Source organism: Eschrichtius robustus, chromosome 4 (assembly GCF_028021215.1).
Source record: "Eschrichtius robustus isolate mEscRob2 chromosome 4, mEscRob2.pri, whole genome shotgun sequence".
In the NCBI taxonomy this organism is placed as follows: domain Eukaryota; kingdom Metazoa; phylum Chordata; class Mammalia; order Artiodactyla; family Eschrichtiidae; genus Eschrichtius; species Eschrichtius robustus.
The window spans coordinates 81,434,031-81,454,102 of NC_090827.1; the positions used below are offsets into that span (position 1 = coordinate 81,434,031).

A 20,072-nucleotide genomic window follows, 5' to 3' on the forward strand; every position below is an offset into this window, starting at 1 on the left:
TGCTATTTATTTTAATAGTTTTTGTCTATACTTTTTAAGGACAAGGAGAGGCTAAGAGGCAACATGGTGATTCTGGGTTCTAGAACTAACTCTTCCAAAGACTAAGTGGCTTTTCAGCAAATCACTTGCTCTTTCTAGGCCTCTGTTTTCTTATTAGAAGAATGAATAATCTGGACTCAATGACTTCAAGATCCTTTCCACTTCTGCAGTTCTGTAAGTTTCATTATATTCTCTGCCTAAAGAATACAGACTATTTCCCTGTATGACATTTCAGCTTCAAAAACAGATACACTTATTGTGTCCCAGACATTCTGAAGTTCTCCATTCTTACCTGTGCCTTTGCTCAGGATGTCCATTCTCTTCCTTTCTACTTACATCAATCTTGCACACCTTTAAAGGCTTAGTTCAAATGCCAGTTCCTCACTGAAGACCTCTGTAACTGTACTGGTTCTCATCCATACCACTCATTGGTAACACTGTATAATTTCCATGTACTACTGAATGCTACTATGTGTCAGGCATTTGTCTCATTTAATCACTATAACAACCCTCTGAGGTAGATATTATTAACACCTTCATTTCAGAAACAAAGAAATCAAAACTAAGTAATTTTCCCCATCTCACAACAGTGATACAGATCAGTCTTATAACCAGTTATATTAAAATCTACAGCCAGCACTATGAGTCTTCATGCTATATTGTTTCTAAATGTAGCCAAAAAAGTTAACATGTATTATTCCTTATTATTTCACATGGTCAATATCCCCTGCTCGATTTCAATGAGTACAGTGTTTTGTAGTTTAAATAATGAGTAATGAGTAAATGAATGAGTAATGAATAATGAGTAAATGTATGAATAGACATATGAATAATATCCTTAGCATCAAGGGAAAGTTGCAGGGTAGGGAGTTAACATTTATTGAGTATCTCCTTTTCATCAAGAACCTTGCTAGGTCCTTTATTATTTTTTTAAACTTTTTATTATTATTATATTTTCCCTTCCTTTTTCACACTTCCTCTAGCTTACTTTGATAATCCTTGGCCACCTGGCCAGGACTATTGCCTTTGATTGTGTGGGCTGTGCTAGGTTCTTTATATAAACAACTTTATATATAACTGTATCTATATATATTTTGTTTTTATCTTTAAAATAATGCTATTGTAGAGACTAGAAACTATCACTGTTCCACTTGGCAGCTGAGAAAAGTAAAACAGTAAACAGTTTGGGTGCGTAGAGTTAGAATTTGAATTTGGGTTTTCATGACTCCGGAGTCAGTACAAGTATCCACTGTGTTATATGTCCTTAGCAGTTACTTGTATACAAGAGGTTAGCTCAGTGATTCTCAGCAAGGGGTGAATTTGTCCCGCAGCGAACATTTGGCAATGCTTGTACACAATTCGGTTGTCACATCAGGGGGAGAAGTGTTACTGGAATGCAGTGGGCAAAGGCCAAGGATGCTTCTAAACATCTTAAATAGCTCCCCATAAGAAAGAGTCATCCGGCCCAAAATGTCAATAGTGCTGTGTTGATCAATCCTTGAGTAGCTAAAGAAATTTACGGATGATGTGATAGCATTTTAAGAATAAATAATTAGAATGCTACACAACATATATAAACATGAAGGCTATGTGTTAGGAATTTCCCATAGCCATCATTAGGGAACCAGTCATCGTGCAACTGTGTAATTAGTATAAGGCCAGATGGCTGATCTGTTACTATAGGACAAACTTGCTCAATAAGTAGAACTGCAAGAGGGAAATAAAAAAAGATCTGGAGTAACTCAATCTTTAATAACTTTGTGGAAAGCTATGAGAAATAAATAGATCAGTAAAGTTACAATGTGATTCAGAAAACATAGCTACTAAGAGCCACACTTTTAGACTCTGAAAAATTCTTTAAAAATTGGGTATGAGAAGGTTTATTATTATGCTGATAAACAAAATCTATCCAAACGATCAAGACTTTTATTATGTCTCGTAGATTCTAGTTAGTTCCATGAATGCCCCAAAGTGGCAAAAGAATTCTTGCTTTCCAGCTCACAAGAGGAAATATACAAAGTCTGTAATCCTTCCTTTGTCTCAAGGTAGGTACTACATTAGGTACTACGTTAACTACTTTATTTCTCTCTTATTTAATCTTTCTCTTCTCTTCCAATTCCCCTCTTCAAACATCCAGTAACCTGCTCACAGCCTATAATTTACATTTATTTGATATCTGGAAGAAGTGAGCATGAGACTACGGAACAAAACATTTATCACACGTTTCAATGTGCTCTCCAAAGGGCCAAACACAAGGGTGAACAGCACAGGACACTCAGATAAACTTCTTTCAACTATATCATCCGCATATCCTCAATCAAACATTTTGCTATGAACTAATCCCCCAGACAGTTCCAGCATTCCAACTTTCACCTGCTTGTAAACAGCACACTCAGCTGAGTTTCTTTCAACTGTATCATCCACATATCCTTGACACAAAACCTTTTATTCTAAACTAATTCCCCACATTTCCAGCATTCCAGCAATTTGTCCAGTATCTCCAAGCCCCAAGGTGATCAGTGCAAATCCACCTCCAAAACTGACTGCCTGAAAATCAAAACAATATGGAAAGAGAACACTGACCTTAATCGTACAGCACCTAAAAAGATATTTTTATGTTTCCGTGTCTGTCTCCCACATTGGACCATGAGTTCCTCAACAAACAAGCCTATTTCTTATTTTGACAACAATAATTATGACAATACTAGCAGCTAATACTTACAAAGAATTTATTCTGTGCCACGCTCTAAGTGCCTTTTCATGATTTATCTTCTCCTATCCTCTTAACCACCCCATGAAGTAGATCTATTACTGATCCTTTTTACTGTGGCCCAGAGAAATTATATAACTTGCCCAGGGTCACACAGCTTGCAGGCAGTGAAGATGGGAATCAGACTCAGGAGGCTTGATCCCCAAATCCTTGTTCTTGGAAACTACTAAATGATGCCACCATGTACATCAGATTCACAAACTGCATCATAAAAGCACTGTGTAGACACACCCAAATTGAGGGGCATTCTACAAAATCCCTAAATAGTGCCCCTCAAAACTCTTAAGGTCATCCAAAAAAAGGAAAGGCTAAGAAACTGTCAAATATAGAGGCACCGAAATGATGACTAAGTGTTACGTGATTTCCTGGATGGGATCCTGGGACAGAAAAAGACCTCTGGTAAAAACTAAGGAAATCCCAATAAAGTATGGATTTCGGTTAATAATGAAGTATCAATATGGGTTCATTACTTATGACAAACGTATCTTAAGACTAATGTGAGATGTTAAGACAAGGGAAACTGGGCAAGGGAGCATACTGGAACTTTCAATAATACCTTTATAACTTTCTGTAAACCTAAAACTATTCTAAACTAAAAAGCTTATTATTAAAAAAACTCTCACTAATCTTTTAAAGGAGTTTAAAAAATGTTTAATACACATATAAATCACGTGGGGATATTGTTAAATGAAGATTTTAATTGAAGCTTTAAAGAGGGGCCTGAGACTCTGCATTTCTAATACACACCTGGGTGTTGATGATGCTTAGCCCATGGACCAAATTTATAAGTTACAAGGTTTTAAAACAAGAAATGGTGTCGTCAGATCTGTTTAGTTCAACTGCACATGGGTAACGGGTTATTTCCCAGCAGCAACATTTTAAATGGAAATATCTCCTAGTCAATTCTTTTGCCAAAAAATCCTGAAAGCTTAACTAAGTTTCATTTCAGTGAAAATAACGTCTCAGGGTTAAGTTCTGGGGAGAACTAGCCCCTATCATTACTAACCCCAGCATTTAGAGACAGAGAGAGAGAGAGAGAGACAGAGAGAGAGCACATGCTTGTGTGTTTGTGAACATATTCTTGTTTTAAAACCATTACAGACAAGAGACCAGGAGCTCTGGATGTATCTGTGGTAGAGAAGTGTTCAGAGGCAAAGGCAGCACCTCGTAGAGGTGGTGTATGTAACACTCCATGGCTCACAAACAGGTATCTCATCAATTACAGTTCAGTCCAGATGGCATTTAATTCTCAGTTACTCAGTATCTTCCCAGCACAAGGGGCCACAGCGAGAAGTACTCACTGGGCAGGAGCGTGTATATTCAGGGACAGGGGTGGGAGAGGGCTGGTATTAGCACTCTTAGATGCTACAAATACAAAATTTAAAACCCAACAAATACAAAAAATAATGCAGTGCTTCCCACCATATGTTTTGTGAAACATTACTTCTGTAAGATACTTCTCAAAAACAGGGATCTATAATCAGATAATCTTAGAAAATACTAATCTCACAAATGGACACAGGGGTTTACCTACAGTGATGTTCACTGCAGCATTGTTTGCCACAGCAGATGACTGTTCACAACCTAAACTAATGGTTGGTTAGTTACATAAATTTTGGCAATTATTACAATGCAATATGGCATAACTATTAGAAAAATAAGGAGAGAATGGAAAGGCGATCATGATGAAGTCTTAAGAAAAATGATTATAAAAGTCAAAGCACACTGTAATGCTATTTTGTTTAAAAAACATATATATTAATGTTTACAGGGAAAAGACTCAAAAGAAATGTGCTAAAATGTTAATAGAGGTCCAATCAGTTTGGTGGGAGTTTTTTTTTTTTCTAATTGAGGTATAGTTGTTTTACAATGTTGTGTTAGTTTCTACTGTACAGCGAAGTGGAGTTCCCTGTGCTATACAGCAGGTTCTTATTAGTTATCTATTTTATACATATTAGTGTATACATGTCAATCCCAATCTCCCAATTCATCACACCACCACCACCACCCACCGCTTTCCCTCCTTGGTGTCCACACATTTGTTCTCTTCATCTGTGTCTCTGTTTCTGCCTTGCAAACTGGTTCATCTGTACCATTTTCTAGGTTCCATATATATGCGTTAATATACGATATTTGTTTTTCTCTTTCTGACTTACTTCACTCTGTATGACAGTCTCTAGGTCCATCCACGTCTCTACAAATGACCCAATTTCGTTCCTTTTTATGGCTGAGTAATATTCCATGGATATATATACCACATCTTCTTTATCCATTCATCTGTCAGTGGGCATTTAGGTTGCTTCCATGTCCTGGCTATTGTAAATAGTGCTGCAATGAACATTGGGGTGCATGTGTCTTTTTGAATTATGGTTTTCTCTGGGTATATGCCCAGTAGTGGGATTGCTGGATCACGTGGTAATTCGATTTTTAGTTTTTTAAGGAACCTCCATACTGTTCTCCATAGTGGCTGTATCAATTTACATTCCCACCAACAGTGCAAGAGGGTTGCCTTTCCTCCACACCCTCTCCAGCATTTATTGTTTGTAGATTTTCTGATGATGCCCATTCTAACCGGTGTGAGGTGACACTGCACTGTAGTTTTGATATGCATATCTCTAATAATTACTGATGTTGAGCAACTTTTCATGTGCCTCTTGGCCATCTGTATGTCTTCTTTGGAGAAATGTCTATTTAGGTCTTCTGCCCATTTCTGGATTGGGCTGTTTGTTTTTTTGATATTGAGCTGCATGAGCTGTTTACATATTCCAGAGATTAATTCTTTGTCTGCTGGTTCATTTGCAAATATTTTCTCCCATTCTGAGGGTTGTCTTTTCATCTTGTTTTTCATGCTGTGCAAAAGTCTTTCAGTTTCACTAGGTCCCATTTGTTTATTTTTGTTTTGATTTCCATTTCCCTAGGAGGGGGATGAAAAAAGATCTGGCTGTGATTTATGTCACAGTGTGTTCTTCCTACGTTTTCCTCTAAGAGTTTTATAGTGTCCGGTCTTACATTTAGGTCTTTAATCCATTTTGAGTTTACTTTTGTGTATGGTGTTAGGGAGTGTTCTAATTTCATTCTTTTACATGTAGCTGTCCAGCTTTCCCAGCACCACTTATTGAAGAGACTGTCTTTTCTCCATTGTATATCCTTGCCTCCTTTGTCATAGATTAGTTGACCTTAGGTGTGTGGGTTTATCTCTGGGCTTTCAAATCCTGTTCCATTGATCTATATTTCTGTTTTTGTGCCAGTGCCATACCGTCTTGATTACTGTAGCTTTGTAGTATAGTCTGAAGTCAGGGAATCTGATTCCTCCAGCTCCGTTTTTTTTCCCTCAAGATTGCTTTGGCTACTCAGGGTCTTTTGTGTCTCTAAACAAATTTTAAGATTTTTTGTTCTAGTTCTGTAAAAAATGACATTGGTAATTTGATAGGGATTGCATTGAATCTGTAGATTGCTTTGGGTAGTATAGTCATTTTCACAATGTTGATTCTTCCAATCCAAGAACATGGTATATCTCTCCATCTGTTTGTATAATCTTTAATTTCTTTCAACAGTGTCTTATAGTTTTCTGAGTATAGGTCTTTTATCTCCTTAGGTAGGTTTATTCTTAGGTATTTTATTCTTTTTGTTGCATTGGTGAATGGGATTGTTTACTTAATTTCTCTTTCTGATCTTTTGTTGTTAGTGTATAGGAATGCATGAGACGTCTGTGCATTAATTTTGTATCCTGCAACTTTACCAAATTCATTGATTAGCTCTCGTAGTTTTCTGTCATCTTTAGTATTCTCTATGTATAGTATCATGTCATCTGCAGACAGTTTTACTTCTTCTTTTCCAATTTGGATTCCTTTTATTTCTTTTTCTTCTCTGATTGCCGAAGCTAGGACTTCCAAAACTATGTTGAATAACAGTGGCGAGAGTGGACATCCTTGTCTTGTTCCTGACCTTAGAGGAAATGCTTTCAGTTTTTCACCATTGAGAATGATGTTTGCTGTAGGTTTGTCATATATGGCATTTATTATGTTGAGGTATGTTCCCTCTATGCCCACTTCCTGGAGAGTTTTTATCATAAATGGGTGTTGAGTTTTGTCAAAAGCTTTTTCTGCATCTATTGAGATGATCATGTGGTTTTTATTCTTCAGTTTGTTAAGATGGTGTATCACACCGATTGATTTGCGTATATTGAAAAATCCTTGCATCTCTGGGATAAATCTCACTTGATCATGGTATATGATCCTTTTAATGTGTTGTTGGATTCCGTTTGCTAGTATTTTTTTTGGATAAATTTGTTTATTTTTGGCTGCATTGGGTCTTTGCTGCTGTGCATGGGCTTTCTCTAGTTGTGGTGCACAGGCTTCTCATTGCGGTGGCTTCCCTTGTTGGGGAGCATGGGCTCTAGGCACACAGGCGTCCGTAGTTGTGGTGCGCAGGCTCAGTAGTTGTGGCTCGCGGGCTTGAGAGCGCAGGTTCAGTAGTTGAGGCGCGTGGGCTTAGTTGCTCTGCAGCATGTGGGATCTTCCTGGACTAGGGCTCAAACCCATGTCCCCTGCAATGGCAGGCAGATTCGTAACCACTGCACCACCAGTGAAGTCCTTGTTTGCTAGTATTTTGTTGAGGATTTTTGCATCTATATTTATCAGTGATACTGGTCTGTGATTTTCTTTTCTTGTAGTATCTTTGTCTTGTTTTTGTATCAGGGTGATGGTGGCCTCGTAGAATGAGTTTGGGAGTGTTCCTTCCTCTGCAATTTTTTGGAGGAGTTTGAGAAGGACAGGTGTTAGCTCTTCTCTAAATGTTTGCTAGAATTCACCTGTGAAGCCATCTGGTCGTGGACTTTTGTTTGTTGGAAGATTTTTTTTTTTTTTTTTTTTTTTTTGGCTGCATTGGGTCTTCGTTGCTGTGCATGGGCTTTCTCCAGTTGCGGCGAGCGGGGGCCACTCTTCATTGCGTGGGCTTCTCATTGCAGTGGCCTCTCTTCTTGCAGAGCATGGGCTGTAGGCACATGGGCTTCAGTAGTTGGGGCACACAGTCTCAGTAGTTGTGGCTTGCAGGCTCTAGAGTGCAGGCTCAGTAGTTGTGGCACACAGGCCTAGTTGCTCCACGGCATGTGGGATCCTCCCGGACCAGGGCTCAAACCCATGTCCCCTGCATTGGGAGGCAGATTCTCAACCACTGAGTCACCAGGGAAGCCCCTGTTGGAAGATTCTTAATCACAGTTTCAATTTCATTGCTTGTGATTGGTCTGTTCATATTTTCTGTTTCTTCCTGCTTCAGTCTTGGAAGGTTATACCTTTCTAAGAATTTGTCCATTTCTTCCAGGTTGTCTATTTTATTGGCATAGAGTTGCTTGTAGTAGTCTCTTATGACACTTTATATTTCTGTGGTGTCCGTTGTCACTTCTCCTTTTTCATTTCTAATTTTATTGATCTGAGTCCTCTCCCTCTTTTTCTTGATGAGTCTGGCTAAAGGTTTATCAACTTTGTTTATCTTCTTGAAGAACCAGCTTTTAATTTTATTGATGTTTGCTATTGTTTTCTTTGTTTCTATTTCATTTGTTACTGCTCTGATCTTTATGATTTCTTTCCTTCTACTAACTTTGGGTTTTGTTTGTTCTTCTTTCTCTAGTTCCTTTAGGTGTAAGGTTAGATTGTTTACTTGAGGTTTTTCTTGTTTCTTGAAGTAGGATTGCATTGCTATAAACTTCCCTGTTAGATCTGCTTTGGCTGCATCCCATAGGTTTTGGATCGTTGTGTTTTCATTGTCATTTGTCTCTAGGTATTTTTTGATTTCCTCTTTGATTTCTTCAGTGATCTCTTGGTTATTTAGTAGTGTATTGTTTAGCCTCCATGTGTTTGTATTTTTTACGGTTTTTTCCTGTAATTTATTTCTAATCTCATAGCATTGTGGTCGGAAAAGATGCTTGATACGATTTCAATTTTCTTAAATTTACTGAAGCATGATGTGTGAGCCAAGATGTGATCTATCCTGGAGAATGTTCCATGTGCACTTGGAAAGAAATTGTAATCTGCTGTTTTTGGATGGAATTTCCTATAAATATAAATTAAATCTATCTGGTCTATTGTGTCATTTCAAGCTTGTGTTTCCTTATTAATTTTCTGTCGGTATGATCTGTCCATTGGTGTAAGTGAGGTGTTAAAGTCCCCCACTATTATTGTGTTACTGTCGATTTAGTCTTTTATAGCTGTTAGCAGTTGCCTTATGTATTGAGGTGCTCCTATGTTGGGTGCATATATATTTATAATTGTTATATCTTCTTCTTGGATTGATCACTTGATCACTATGTAGTGTCCTTCCTTGTCTCTTATAACATTCTTTACTTTAAAAGTCTGTTTTATCTGATGAGTATTGCTACTCCAGCTTTCTTTTGATTTCCATTTGCATGGAATATCTTTTTCCATCCCCTCACTTTCAGTCTGTATGTGTCCCTAGGTCTGAAGTGGGTCTCCTGTAGACAGCATATATACGGGTCTTGTTTTTGTATCCATTCAGCCAGCCTGTGTCTTTTGGTTGGATCATTTAATCCATCCACATTTAAGGTAATTATCGATATGTATGTTCCTATTACCATTTTCTTAATTGTTTTGGGTTTGCTTTTGTAGGTCCTTTTCTTCTCGTGTTTCCCACTTAGAGAAGTTCTTTTAGCATTTGTTGTAGAGCTCGTTTGGTGGTGTTGAATTCTCTTAGCTTTGCTTGTTTGTAAAGCTTTTGATTTCCCTGTCGAATCTGAATGAGATCCTTGCTGGATCTACCCAGCAAGGGTAGTATTTTTGTAGGTTCTTCCCTTTCATCACTTTAAATATATCATTCCACTTCCTTCTGGCTTGCAGGGTTTCTGCTGAGAAATCAGCCGTTAACCTTATGGGAGTTCCCTTGTATATTATTTGTCATTTTCCCCTTGTTGCTTTTTAATAATTTTTGTCTTTAATTTTTGTCAATTTGATTACTGTGTGTCTTGGCATGTTTCTCCTTGGGTGTATCCTGCCTGGGACTCTCTGTGCTTCCTGGACTTGGGTGGCTATTTCCTTTCCCACGTTAGGGAAGTTTTTGACTATATTCTCTTCAAACATTTTCTCTGGTCCTTTCTCTCTCTCTTCTCCTTCTGGGACCCCTATAATGCGAATGTTGGTGCATTTAATGTTGTCCCAGAGGTCTCTCAGGCTGTCTTCATTTCTTTTCATTCTTTTTTCTTCTGTTCCACAGCAGAGATTTCCACCATTCTGTCCTCCAGGTCACTTATCCGTTCTTCTGCCTCAGTTATTCTACTACTGATTCCTTCTAGTGTATTTTTATTTCAGTCATTGTGTTGTTCATCTCTTGTTTGTTTGTTCTTTAATTCTTCTAGGTCTTTGTTAAACATTTCTTGCATCTTCTCGATCTTTGCCTCCATTCTTTTTCCAAGGTCCTGGATCATCTTCATTATCATTATTCTGAATTCTTTTTCTGGAAGGGTGCCTATCTCCACTTTATTTAGTTGTTTTTCTGTGGTTTTATCTTGTTCCTTCATCTGGGGCATAGTCCTCTGCCTTTTCATTTTGTCCACCTTTCTGTGAATGTGGTTTACGTTCCGCAGGCTGCAGGACTGTAGTTCTTCTTGCTTCTGCTCTGGTGGGAGTTACTGATGGCTTTAAAATTTTCCTTTTTTGGCTTATCTGAAATTTTCTAAAATATTGCTTTTGTAATAAAAATGCAATAAAAAAGATGAAACAATGAAGAATATCATCATATCCAGTATGATTAGCTATTTTTCACATTGTATAGTGATTACATGATAAATACCCAATGTTTTATCCTTCATACACACAAGTAACAACAAAAGCTGGCTTAAAATATATGTACCTAAGAGAAAATATAGTATATTTTTAAAATTTTGGGCTGGGTAGATGTCTAAGTTGAACACTACTGGGAGAAATCATAATATCTGTAGTCTTAATAATAGTCATAATAATTGATAAGACTGATGTAATAAAAATATAAAGCTTCTCACAAGAAGTGACACCCTAAGCAAAGTTAAGAGGCTGTGGTAGACAGAATTCTAAGGTGGCCCCCAAGATTACTGCCCCACCCCTGTGTACACACCCTGTAGGATGGCATCTCACTTCTATGATTAAATTATGTTACATGACAAAGGTTGGAGGATTTGGCAGATATAATCAAGTGTCTAGCCAGCTGAATCTGAGTTAATATGAAAGAAGCCTATCCTAGGTAGATTGACCTCATCAGGTAAAAAGAGGTGCCACAACTTCCCTGAAGTCAGAGAGACTCAAAGCTAGAGATTCGGCTGCTGGCCTTGAAGAAGTGAACTGCCATGCTGTGGGGAGGCCACATGGCAAAGGAATGGTAGGCCACCTCTATGAGTTAAGAATGGCTCTAAGGTGACAGCCAGCAAGGACGCAGGGACCTTAGTCCTACAACCTCAAGACACTGACAACTCTAAAACCAGGAAACCAAAACGAGGACCCTGAGTCGCAGATAAGATCATAGCTCCAGCCAAAACCTAGATTTCAGCCAGGTGAGAGACTCAGAGAGGACGTAGCTACCTGCACCCAGACTCCTGACCCACAGAAGTTGTGAGACAGTATGTTTGTGTTATTTGAAGCCATCAAATTTGTAGTAATTTGTTATGTGGCAATAGAAAACTAATACAGTGATAAATGATGAACCAAGAAAGTATTAATATTTGCCACCTACAGAAGAAAAGGATAATATCAAGGTTGATATTCAAATTATTTAACAACTGGTTCAATACAAGTGCACAAATGAAAATGGACATGGGCCACAGACAACCTAGACTGGGGCATACAAGCTGAACATCAGCCCTGCCTTAATAGATAAAACCTTCCTACAGATTACTAAGAATAAGAAAAACTCATTTGTTAAATAGGAAGACATGATCACTCTACCAAGGATATTCAAATGGCCAGAAACATATAAAACGTTAAACGGTTAAACATCTCATTACTAATCGAAGAAGAATTAAGACAATGAAGTGCTAACTATGTCTACAAAACTCACAAATTAAAAAGAATAACTTCATCCCATTATGGCTGGGTGTGAAAAATAGGTGTTATTTTTCTGGGTTGTGAGAACATAAATTAGCACAATATTTTAGAGATAAATTTTGTAGGATCTGTAAAAATTTTATATGTGCAAACCTCTGGATCCAGTTGCTAGACATGCATCTTATAAAAATAATTGCACAAATAGGTATGTAGAGAAATGCATATTGCATGATGAATTTTTTGTATATCATAATTTTTAATCTTGTCTATCTCTTGCCTTAAACGCTAAGCTACATGAGATCAGGGACTCATGCCACATATTAGGAGCTCACAAAATATCTGTTGAATGAATAAGGAATGTTAATTGCAAGTACTGTTATAAAAGCAAACTAAGCTTGACCAGATATAATGCAATACCATGCACTTAATGTTAAGTCATGAACTGACTTGGAAAAAGGTCCATGAGATAATGAGGAATAAAAAAAGCAAACTGCAAAGCATTATTACAACATATTATAACTTATAAAAGGGGAAATGTGCAAATATATATTTTCACATATACAGGAATATGCATAAAGAAATGGATGGTTATATATTCATCAAATTATTAATGGTGGTTAACTTCTAGGTTAATTTGTTTTGGACACTTCTCAGAATTACTTTCATAGGAGTACACTTAACTTTTATAAATAACAAAATTAATGAAGATCAATTCTTTAAAGGAAACTTGCAATTTATATATTTACTTCCTTAGCCTCAGAAGTTCAGTTCATCTTGTTTCTTCTTAAACTAGGTATTCTCAGCCAACGACCAATGAATACCTATGGGCTGAATGATGGGGTCTGGGGAAACTGTCGTCCCTTTGGAATTATTTTCAAAATATTTTTCAGGGAGATGGTCCATAGAGTTTCATTAGATTCTCAAAAATATCTATAATGCAATATCATTGTCACCAAATCCAACCCCCAACCTTCTACGACTACTGGTAATTTACTTTCCTTTTAGAGAAACCATGGCAAAAAAAAAAAAAGGAAAGAAAAGAAACCATGGAAGTAGACTCTTTGACTTTGACCCACTAACTCCTGACCTACTAACTTCTGACCTAACTTTTAAAGGGACAACAATGAAACAATGTGCATTTGGAGGAGTTAAGTACTCAATGATTAAATACAGCACTTCTGTGCCAGAATTACCAAATCATTAAGTGGGTGCAAAAACGACCAATCTTAAGGCTGGTTTTCATAGAAACCCAACACTCACCATTTTCTTCATGGCAGTAATCAAAGCCTGCCACACTACATCTTCGAAAAACCATCTTATTCTCAGTCAGGGTTCCTGTTTTATCAGAAAAGAGGTACTGAATCTGTCCAAGATCCTCAGTTATGTTCAGGGCTCGGCACTGAACAGTAGAATCCATTTTCTCATTGTAGAAATCCACATCGCTTTGAATAAAATATATTTGTCCAAGCTTCACAATTTCAATGGAAACATAGAGAGAAATGGGAATCAAGACCTAAGAAAAGCAAAACAATTTAAAAAATGTTAAAGGGGGAAAAAAGAAAGCATGAAAAACCATATAGAGCTGGATAAGTAGCAAAGATCTTAATATTCTATGATGACTACAATAGAAATTACCTGTAACAAAATGATCATGGTCCAAAACATATAGAATCCTCCCAACACTGGTGATATGACATGTCCATCAGGCTCAGGGATGTTAAAAAAGGGTATGTTTTCATATCTGCTCAACCAGATTCCATGACCTTTCAAAAAATGCACAGACATCAAAAGGATGCTACGTATATATCATGCAAATATAGAACTTTATTCCTAAAGAAAGAGAGATAAGAGTATTGGTTTTGGTTGAACACCAACTGTCTAAGAAACAAATTCAAATTCAAACGCTACACATTTTCCTGTCTCTGTCTCTCTCACTCTTTACATCTCTTCCCAGGTTGCTTTAGTACTGTGGCCATGTGTAACTGGATATAATCAATATTAATGCTTTTCAGGTTAGAGAATGAGAGAGATGAAGATGTGAAGAAAGCAATTATTGGTAAATAAAACCTTCCTTACAAAAGTCAAACTTAAACTCATAAATTTCATTTTGAAAATAAAATACTTTTAAATGAATATCTTGCTGAAAAGATGTCAGCAAATAATCAAATTCTACCTACCCAATGCACCAGTTAAACACATTATAACCAACAGTAGGACACAGCAGAGGACATCTGTATTTGCTCTTCTTTCTAAGTTGCTGCGTTTATACCTTGGTCCACTGTTATTCAGCATTGCTTTGGTTTCATGGCCTACGTGGGTAACACAGTATGTGAGAAAAGGTGCAAATTAAAGCCAGGTAGTAAATATCATATTTTTATCTCTCGCTGGCAGACAGTTTAATGAAAAGTAGTTATGCAATATACTTTGTTAATTTAGCTTCTTTTTGTGATCTATTTAGGAAAACAGAGACCAACGATTAAGGTTATCAAGACAAAATTTCCTTTCTGCTTCTAGAGATTACATTTTGAATAAATGGAACATGTTAACTTGCAGAAAAGCACAGAGGAGATGATGGTGAAAAGTCAGAAGTATAACCAACCTGCATAAACCACAATGCCCATGACGGCCTCTGTGTTTCTAATGGTGCATCCTCTAAGTAATAAATTCTCTTTACTGAGACCCACACGTTCTTTGTTGGAATGTTCTCTATAAGAAAGACAGCATATAAATTTATTTTTAAATAGCAAAAATGGGTATGTAAAAATAAAAATGATTTTTGAATATTCTTGATTAGAGTATGAAGTTAGGCAGTTCACAGGAAAAGGTTCAAATCTCTGATGCATTTGCTTTTGTTACTTCAGTTACCCACTTTGGCTGGGAAAAAAAGACACAACAGGTTTCTAACATTCACTGTTTGTCAACTTCTAGTATTGATGCTACAAAAATTAGAAAATAATCCAAATAAGGAAACTATTTCCTCTAGTTGAAACTGTACTTTGGGGTAACTTAATAGCTGATGAGGGAAAAGTTCTTGATGGAATTAGAAAATTACCATTTTTGACCCTGGTGAAATCAAGGATTACACTTAGGCAGTAACAGCCAGTGGCTAAAATCATTAGGTGGAAGGCTGGTGGGGAACTTTATAATGAAAGGATAAGGCCGACAACACCAATCTTAACATAACTACCAATGGGACAAGGGGACATCACAGGCCTCCAGCCTCCAGAAGTTCGAGGACAGAAATTGCTCATCTCCCTCGGAACCTAATCAAGCCTCTAAGAGGGCAAATCAAACTGGGGTCTGTGGCATCAGGGGAACTGTGAAGCCTTTGAAACTGTATGCAATATTTCCCTGTGTGTGTCTATATACATTTGTCATTTTCTAGGGAGAGAACTTCTTGCATCAGATTCTGAAAGTGCCTCTGTACAGTTTGCAGGAAATAAGGCCAGAAAAACACGTTAACCACCAATGCAAGGATGCAGTCAGCCAAAGCTACCAAATCTGCAGTGGTAAGCTCTATGGGCAAAATGACCTCGTCTATTCAACAAATGAGTAGAATGAGGAGGGGGAGTAAAAGGAGTGGTAGAGGGACTCCACCCTCAGGAAGGACACAATCAGCTCAATCTAGAATGTGGTAAATTCTACAAGCTAAATGACCCCATTTCTTGGGAGGGGAAATTTAGAGACATATCAACCAAATGCAATGTGTAGACCTTTGTTTTGATCCTGGTTAGAATATATTGACTCTAAAACTTTTTTTGAGATAACCGGAGAAATTTGAACAAAGACTAGGTATTAGATGCTGTCAAGAAATTGTTCTGAATTTAGTTAAATGTGATAATGATGTTATGGGTATTTTTTTTTAAGTTTTTTTCTGCTGTATATTCATAGTGAAGTATTGACATTGAAATGATGTGATTGATGTAGGTGCAGGGAAGGAAGTGGGAGGATAGTTGAAACAAAGTTGGCAAAATTATGAAATAGTTAAAACTGGGTGAGGGCTCATGGGTGTTCATTGCACTTTTCTTCCTAATTTTGCATGTTTGAAATCTTCTGTAAAACAGTTTTAAAATTATCAAAGTAATTACTTGATGAAATTACTATAGTGGCAAAAATACAGAGCAAACTCATTGGAAAATTTTTAAAAATAAGCAAAATGCAACGTATTTCACATATTTTGTGAAAATGCATTCTTAATTTCAGCATTCAAATTAGTTTGTTTTTTAAGCAATACACTTCAGTCTATAAGTTGTTTCTTCTTTATTATGTATAGGAAGATTGTCATTGTATCTGCTACCCATGCTATCTGGATTACAAGGAAAAGAAAAGAAAAGCTCTTCAAAAAAGGTTTCCTACCACAAAGGAGGAAAATAGATTTGTCATTTCACTCCTCTAATTTGTAAAACACTCTAAGAGGTGTGTATTTACATTCCTTCATTTATATGGGTTTATGTACAAAGAGCAAACCACAGGGTCATGGTCAGAACTAGCAGTGTCCTTGGGTCTAACCTAATTCTATTTTCTGGATTTACAGATGAGGAAATTAAATCCCAACATTCACATTTCTATGTAGCATTCCCAGGCATGCATCCCAGTCTTGATTTGGTTCCTCATGAATATAGCATTTGTTATCCCTAGAACCTTTACAGAACAGATATAATATACAGAAGCACCAGTTCCAAAGTTCCTTAGTGTATTAAGAATTTTTCCCCTGGGATCCTTAGTTTTCACCATTACATCACTCTAGGTTACCATCATTACATCAAAGCCCAACTTCTATCTTGATTGCACCTGCTCCAAACTCTAAACATGCCCTGCACTTGATGGGTGTGTATTTGGCACTTACAGTGTGGGACTTTCAGATTCCATGTGAGACACTGACTGTCCACATAGAGCTCTCATCCATTCAAGAGCCTATGTAATATCTACCATGTGCTCAGCACACCCACCCGGACGCTGAGGATAGAAAAACAAACTTACACAGTCTTGGCTCCTGTGGTCTAACAGGAAGTGACAGATATAGAAATACGTAAGTAATAAAAATATTATAGTTGTTATTATAGAAATCTGATATTCAGCATACAATGTGGGCACAAATAGGGAAGAAGTCAGTGCTACCTGAGAGTAAGAAGACCAGAGAAGCCATCATTCATACAGAGAGTGAGCTTGAACATCTCAATTTTTGTTGATTTTAGAAAATAGGCTACACAGCAGGAAAAGGACAAGGAGCTAGTTTAGCAGATAAAAACAATTTCACAGAAAATTACTGTATCCTCCTGGGCTGACTCTACTAAATATACATGCTTTGAGTCAGATTCTATGCAGAGTTCTATATTCCAAGCCACACAGTGATAGACTTAAGTTCCTATTCTTTCCTGTCTAGAAATGTGCCAGAAGCAAGACTGACCTTATCAGGGGAGTCAGCATTCCCAGTAAGAGGCTGTACAAACCTCAGCACCTGAGGTCCAGGTCAAAAAATGTCAGCCCTTAAATCTGACATTTACATGAGGAAATTCTGTAAATAGTCAGCAGCTGGAGAAAATAATACTAGAAAATGACTCATCCTAAGAGATGGCTTATGAGCACGTTTCTGATGACAGGAACATCTGCTAACGTCTCTTTATCATCTCGCCTCTTTATGATCTATTATATTGCTCACCTACCCTCCAAACACACTTAAACCACTTATGACTCCACAAATGCACTGTGGTCTCAGGCCCCTACACCATTACCTGTGTTGCTCCCTTAACCTGGAATGTCAGCCTTTCTTTGCATTTAGTTGCCTGCCTGGTATCTTCTTATTCTTGATGATTTAATTCTAGCATTACCTCTTTACCTGGACCAAGCCTATTCCCTTTTCCCATTGCATAGCTTCCCGTGCCTGCCTTAACACCTGTCTGTATCAGGTGCTACTTAAAGATGCTACCACTATGTTCTAAACTTCCTTCCATGATAACTCTAACATTTTAAACAACTTGATTGAGGAATAACTAACAAGAATCATATACATCTACTGTACATATTTAAAGTGTAAAACTTGATGTTTTGACGTTTCCCCTGTGAAACCATTGCTACAATCAGGAAAATGAACATTATCCATTATTCCCCAAAGTTTCCTTATGTCTTTCTGCAATCTTTCCTTCCTGCCTTCCCCCTCCCAGGCACCCACTAATCTGCTTTCTATTACTATAAATTAGCTTTCTTTTTTGAGAGACTATATAAATCAAATCATATAGTATATATTCTTTTTTGTCTGGCTTCTTTCACTCAACATTATTTTGAGATGCATCCATGTTGTTCCATGTACCACTAGTGAATTCTTTTTGCTGCAGAGTAGTATTCATTGTATGGATATACCATTTGTTTACCTATTTACCTGTTGATGGACATTTGGGTTGTTTCTAATTGGGGCTATTACCAATAAAGCTGCTTTGAATGTTTGTGTACAGGTTAGTATATGGATAAATGTTTTCTCTTGGGTAACTTCTTAGGAGTGGAAAAACCAGATCACACGGTAGGTGTGAATTTAACTTTTTAGGAAATTTCCAAACTATTTGCTAAAGTGGCTGTAGCCATTTCCACTCCTACCAGCAGTACATGAGAGTTCCAGTTTCTCTACATCCTGTGAAAAGTTGGTATAGTCAGTTCTTTTAATTTAGCAGTTGTAGCTCTGTGGTTTTAATTTGCATCTTTTCACACAGATATTTGTCGTCCATGTATCTTATTTGGTGGAGTGTCTGTTCAATTTTTTTGATCATTTAAAAAACTGTACTGTTTGTTTACTTATTACTGAGTTTTGAGATGTCTTTCTCTATTCTGAATACAAGTCCTATATGAGAAACATACATTGCAAATATTTTCTTCCAGTCTGTGACTTATGTTTTCATTTGCTTAGCAGTGTCATTTGAAGAGAATAAGTTTCTAATTTTGATGAAGTTCTTTTATTTAATTATTTTTGTCCTTTTATGGATTGTGCTTTTGGTGTTATATCTAAGAAATCTTTGGCTAACACAAGATACCAAAGATTTCCCCTATGTTTTCTTCTAGGAGTTTTATAATTTCAGGTTTAAATTTAAGTACAGGATCCATTTCTGGTTAATCTTTTTAAGTGGCGAGTCTAAATTGAAGTGTTTTTTTAAAATATAGATGTATAATTGTTGCAGCATCATTTGTTGAAACAACTAACTTTTCTCCACTAAACTGCCTTTGCATCTTTGTCAAAATCCAGTTGCCCATTAATGTCTGGATCAATTTCTGGACTCTAACCTCTTCCACTGACCTATTGGTCTATATGCCAAAAACAAAATCTGGTGGTATTAGCCCTCCAAATCTGTTCTTTTTCAAAGTTGTTTTAGTTAAATGGTTCTTTCTATCGCCACATAAATTTTTAGAATAAACTCGTCCATTTCTAAAAAATAAAAAAAAATAAAAAATAAAACCTTGCTGTGATTTCAATTGGGATTACACTGAATCTACAGATCAATTTGGGAAAAAAACTGATGTCCTAACAATACTGAGTCTTTCAACGCATGAACAACATAGGTCTCTCCATTTAGTTACACCTTTAGTTTATCCCAACAGTGTTCAGTGGTTTTCAGTATGCAGGTCTTTCATATCTTTTGTCAGATTTATTCTTAAGTATTTCAATTTTTCTGATGCTATTATAAATTGATTTTTAAAGTTTCCATATCTGATTGTTCATTGCTAGTGTATAGAAATACAATTTTTGTATATTGATCTTGTTTCCTACAACATTGCTAAACTCAGTTATTAATTCTAGTAGCTTTTTTTGTAGATTTCATCAGGTTTTCTACAAAGACCATCACACCATCTACGAATAAAAGACAGTTTTACTTCTTTATTACTTGATGCTTTTATTTCATTTTCTTTACATTAACTAGGCTCTCCAGTACAATCTTGAATAAAAGTGGTGAGAGACAATATCCATGTCTTGTTCCTGAGCTTAGGGGAAAAATGCTTAGTCTTTCACTATTAAGTCTGATGCTAGCTGTACGGTTTTTATAGATGCCTTTCATCAGGTTGACAAAGTTCCCTTCTATTTCCAGTTTGCAAAAACGGAAGTTAGATTTTGTCAAATGCTTTTTCTATATCCATGAGATGGTCACCTGGTCTTTCTTTTTCACTTGTTAATTATCGTTTGTTAATATGGTGAATTACATTGTTTGATCTTCTAATGTTAAGCCAATCTTGCATTTCCGGTATAAGACCTACTGAGCCATTAT

At 36.8% G+C, this 20,072-nt stretch overlaps 1 protein-coding gene across 5 annotated transcripts in view; it reads right to left on the bottom strand.

Annotated features, from left to right (window-relative positions):
- ATP10D (ATPase phospholipid transporting 10D (putative)) overlaps window positions 1-20,072 on the bottom strand; it is a 128,557-nt gene that overhangs the window by 43,252 nt on the left and 65,233 nt on the right. For 4 of the 5 annotated variants that reach the window (XM_068543007.1, XM_068543008.1, XM_068543006.1 and 1 more), the window contains 4 exons: window positions 14,429-14,535; window positions 14,007-14,138; window positions 13,465-13,592; window positions 13,090-13,342 (listed from right to left, as the gene is read on the bottom strand). In XM_068543007.1, the coding sequence (XP_068399108.1) occupies window positions 13,090-13,342; window positions 13,465-13,592; window positions 14,007-14,138; window positions 14,429-14,535 (620 nt within the window). The remainder of the gene's footprint in view (window positions 1-13,089; window positions 13,343-13,464; window positions 13,593-14,006; window positions 14,139-14,428; window positions 14,536-20,072) is intronic. The other variant, XM_068543010.1, reaches the window with a different exon arrangement.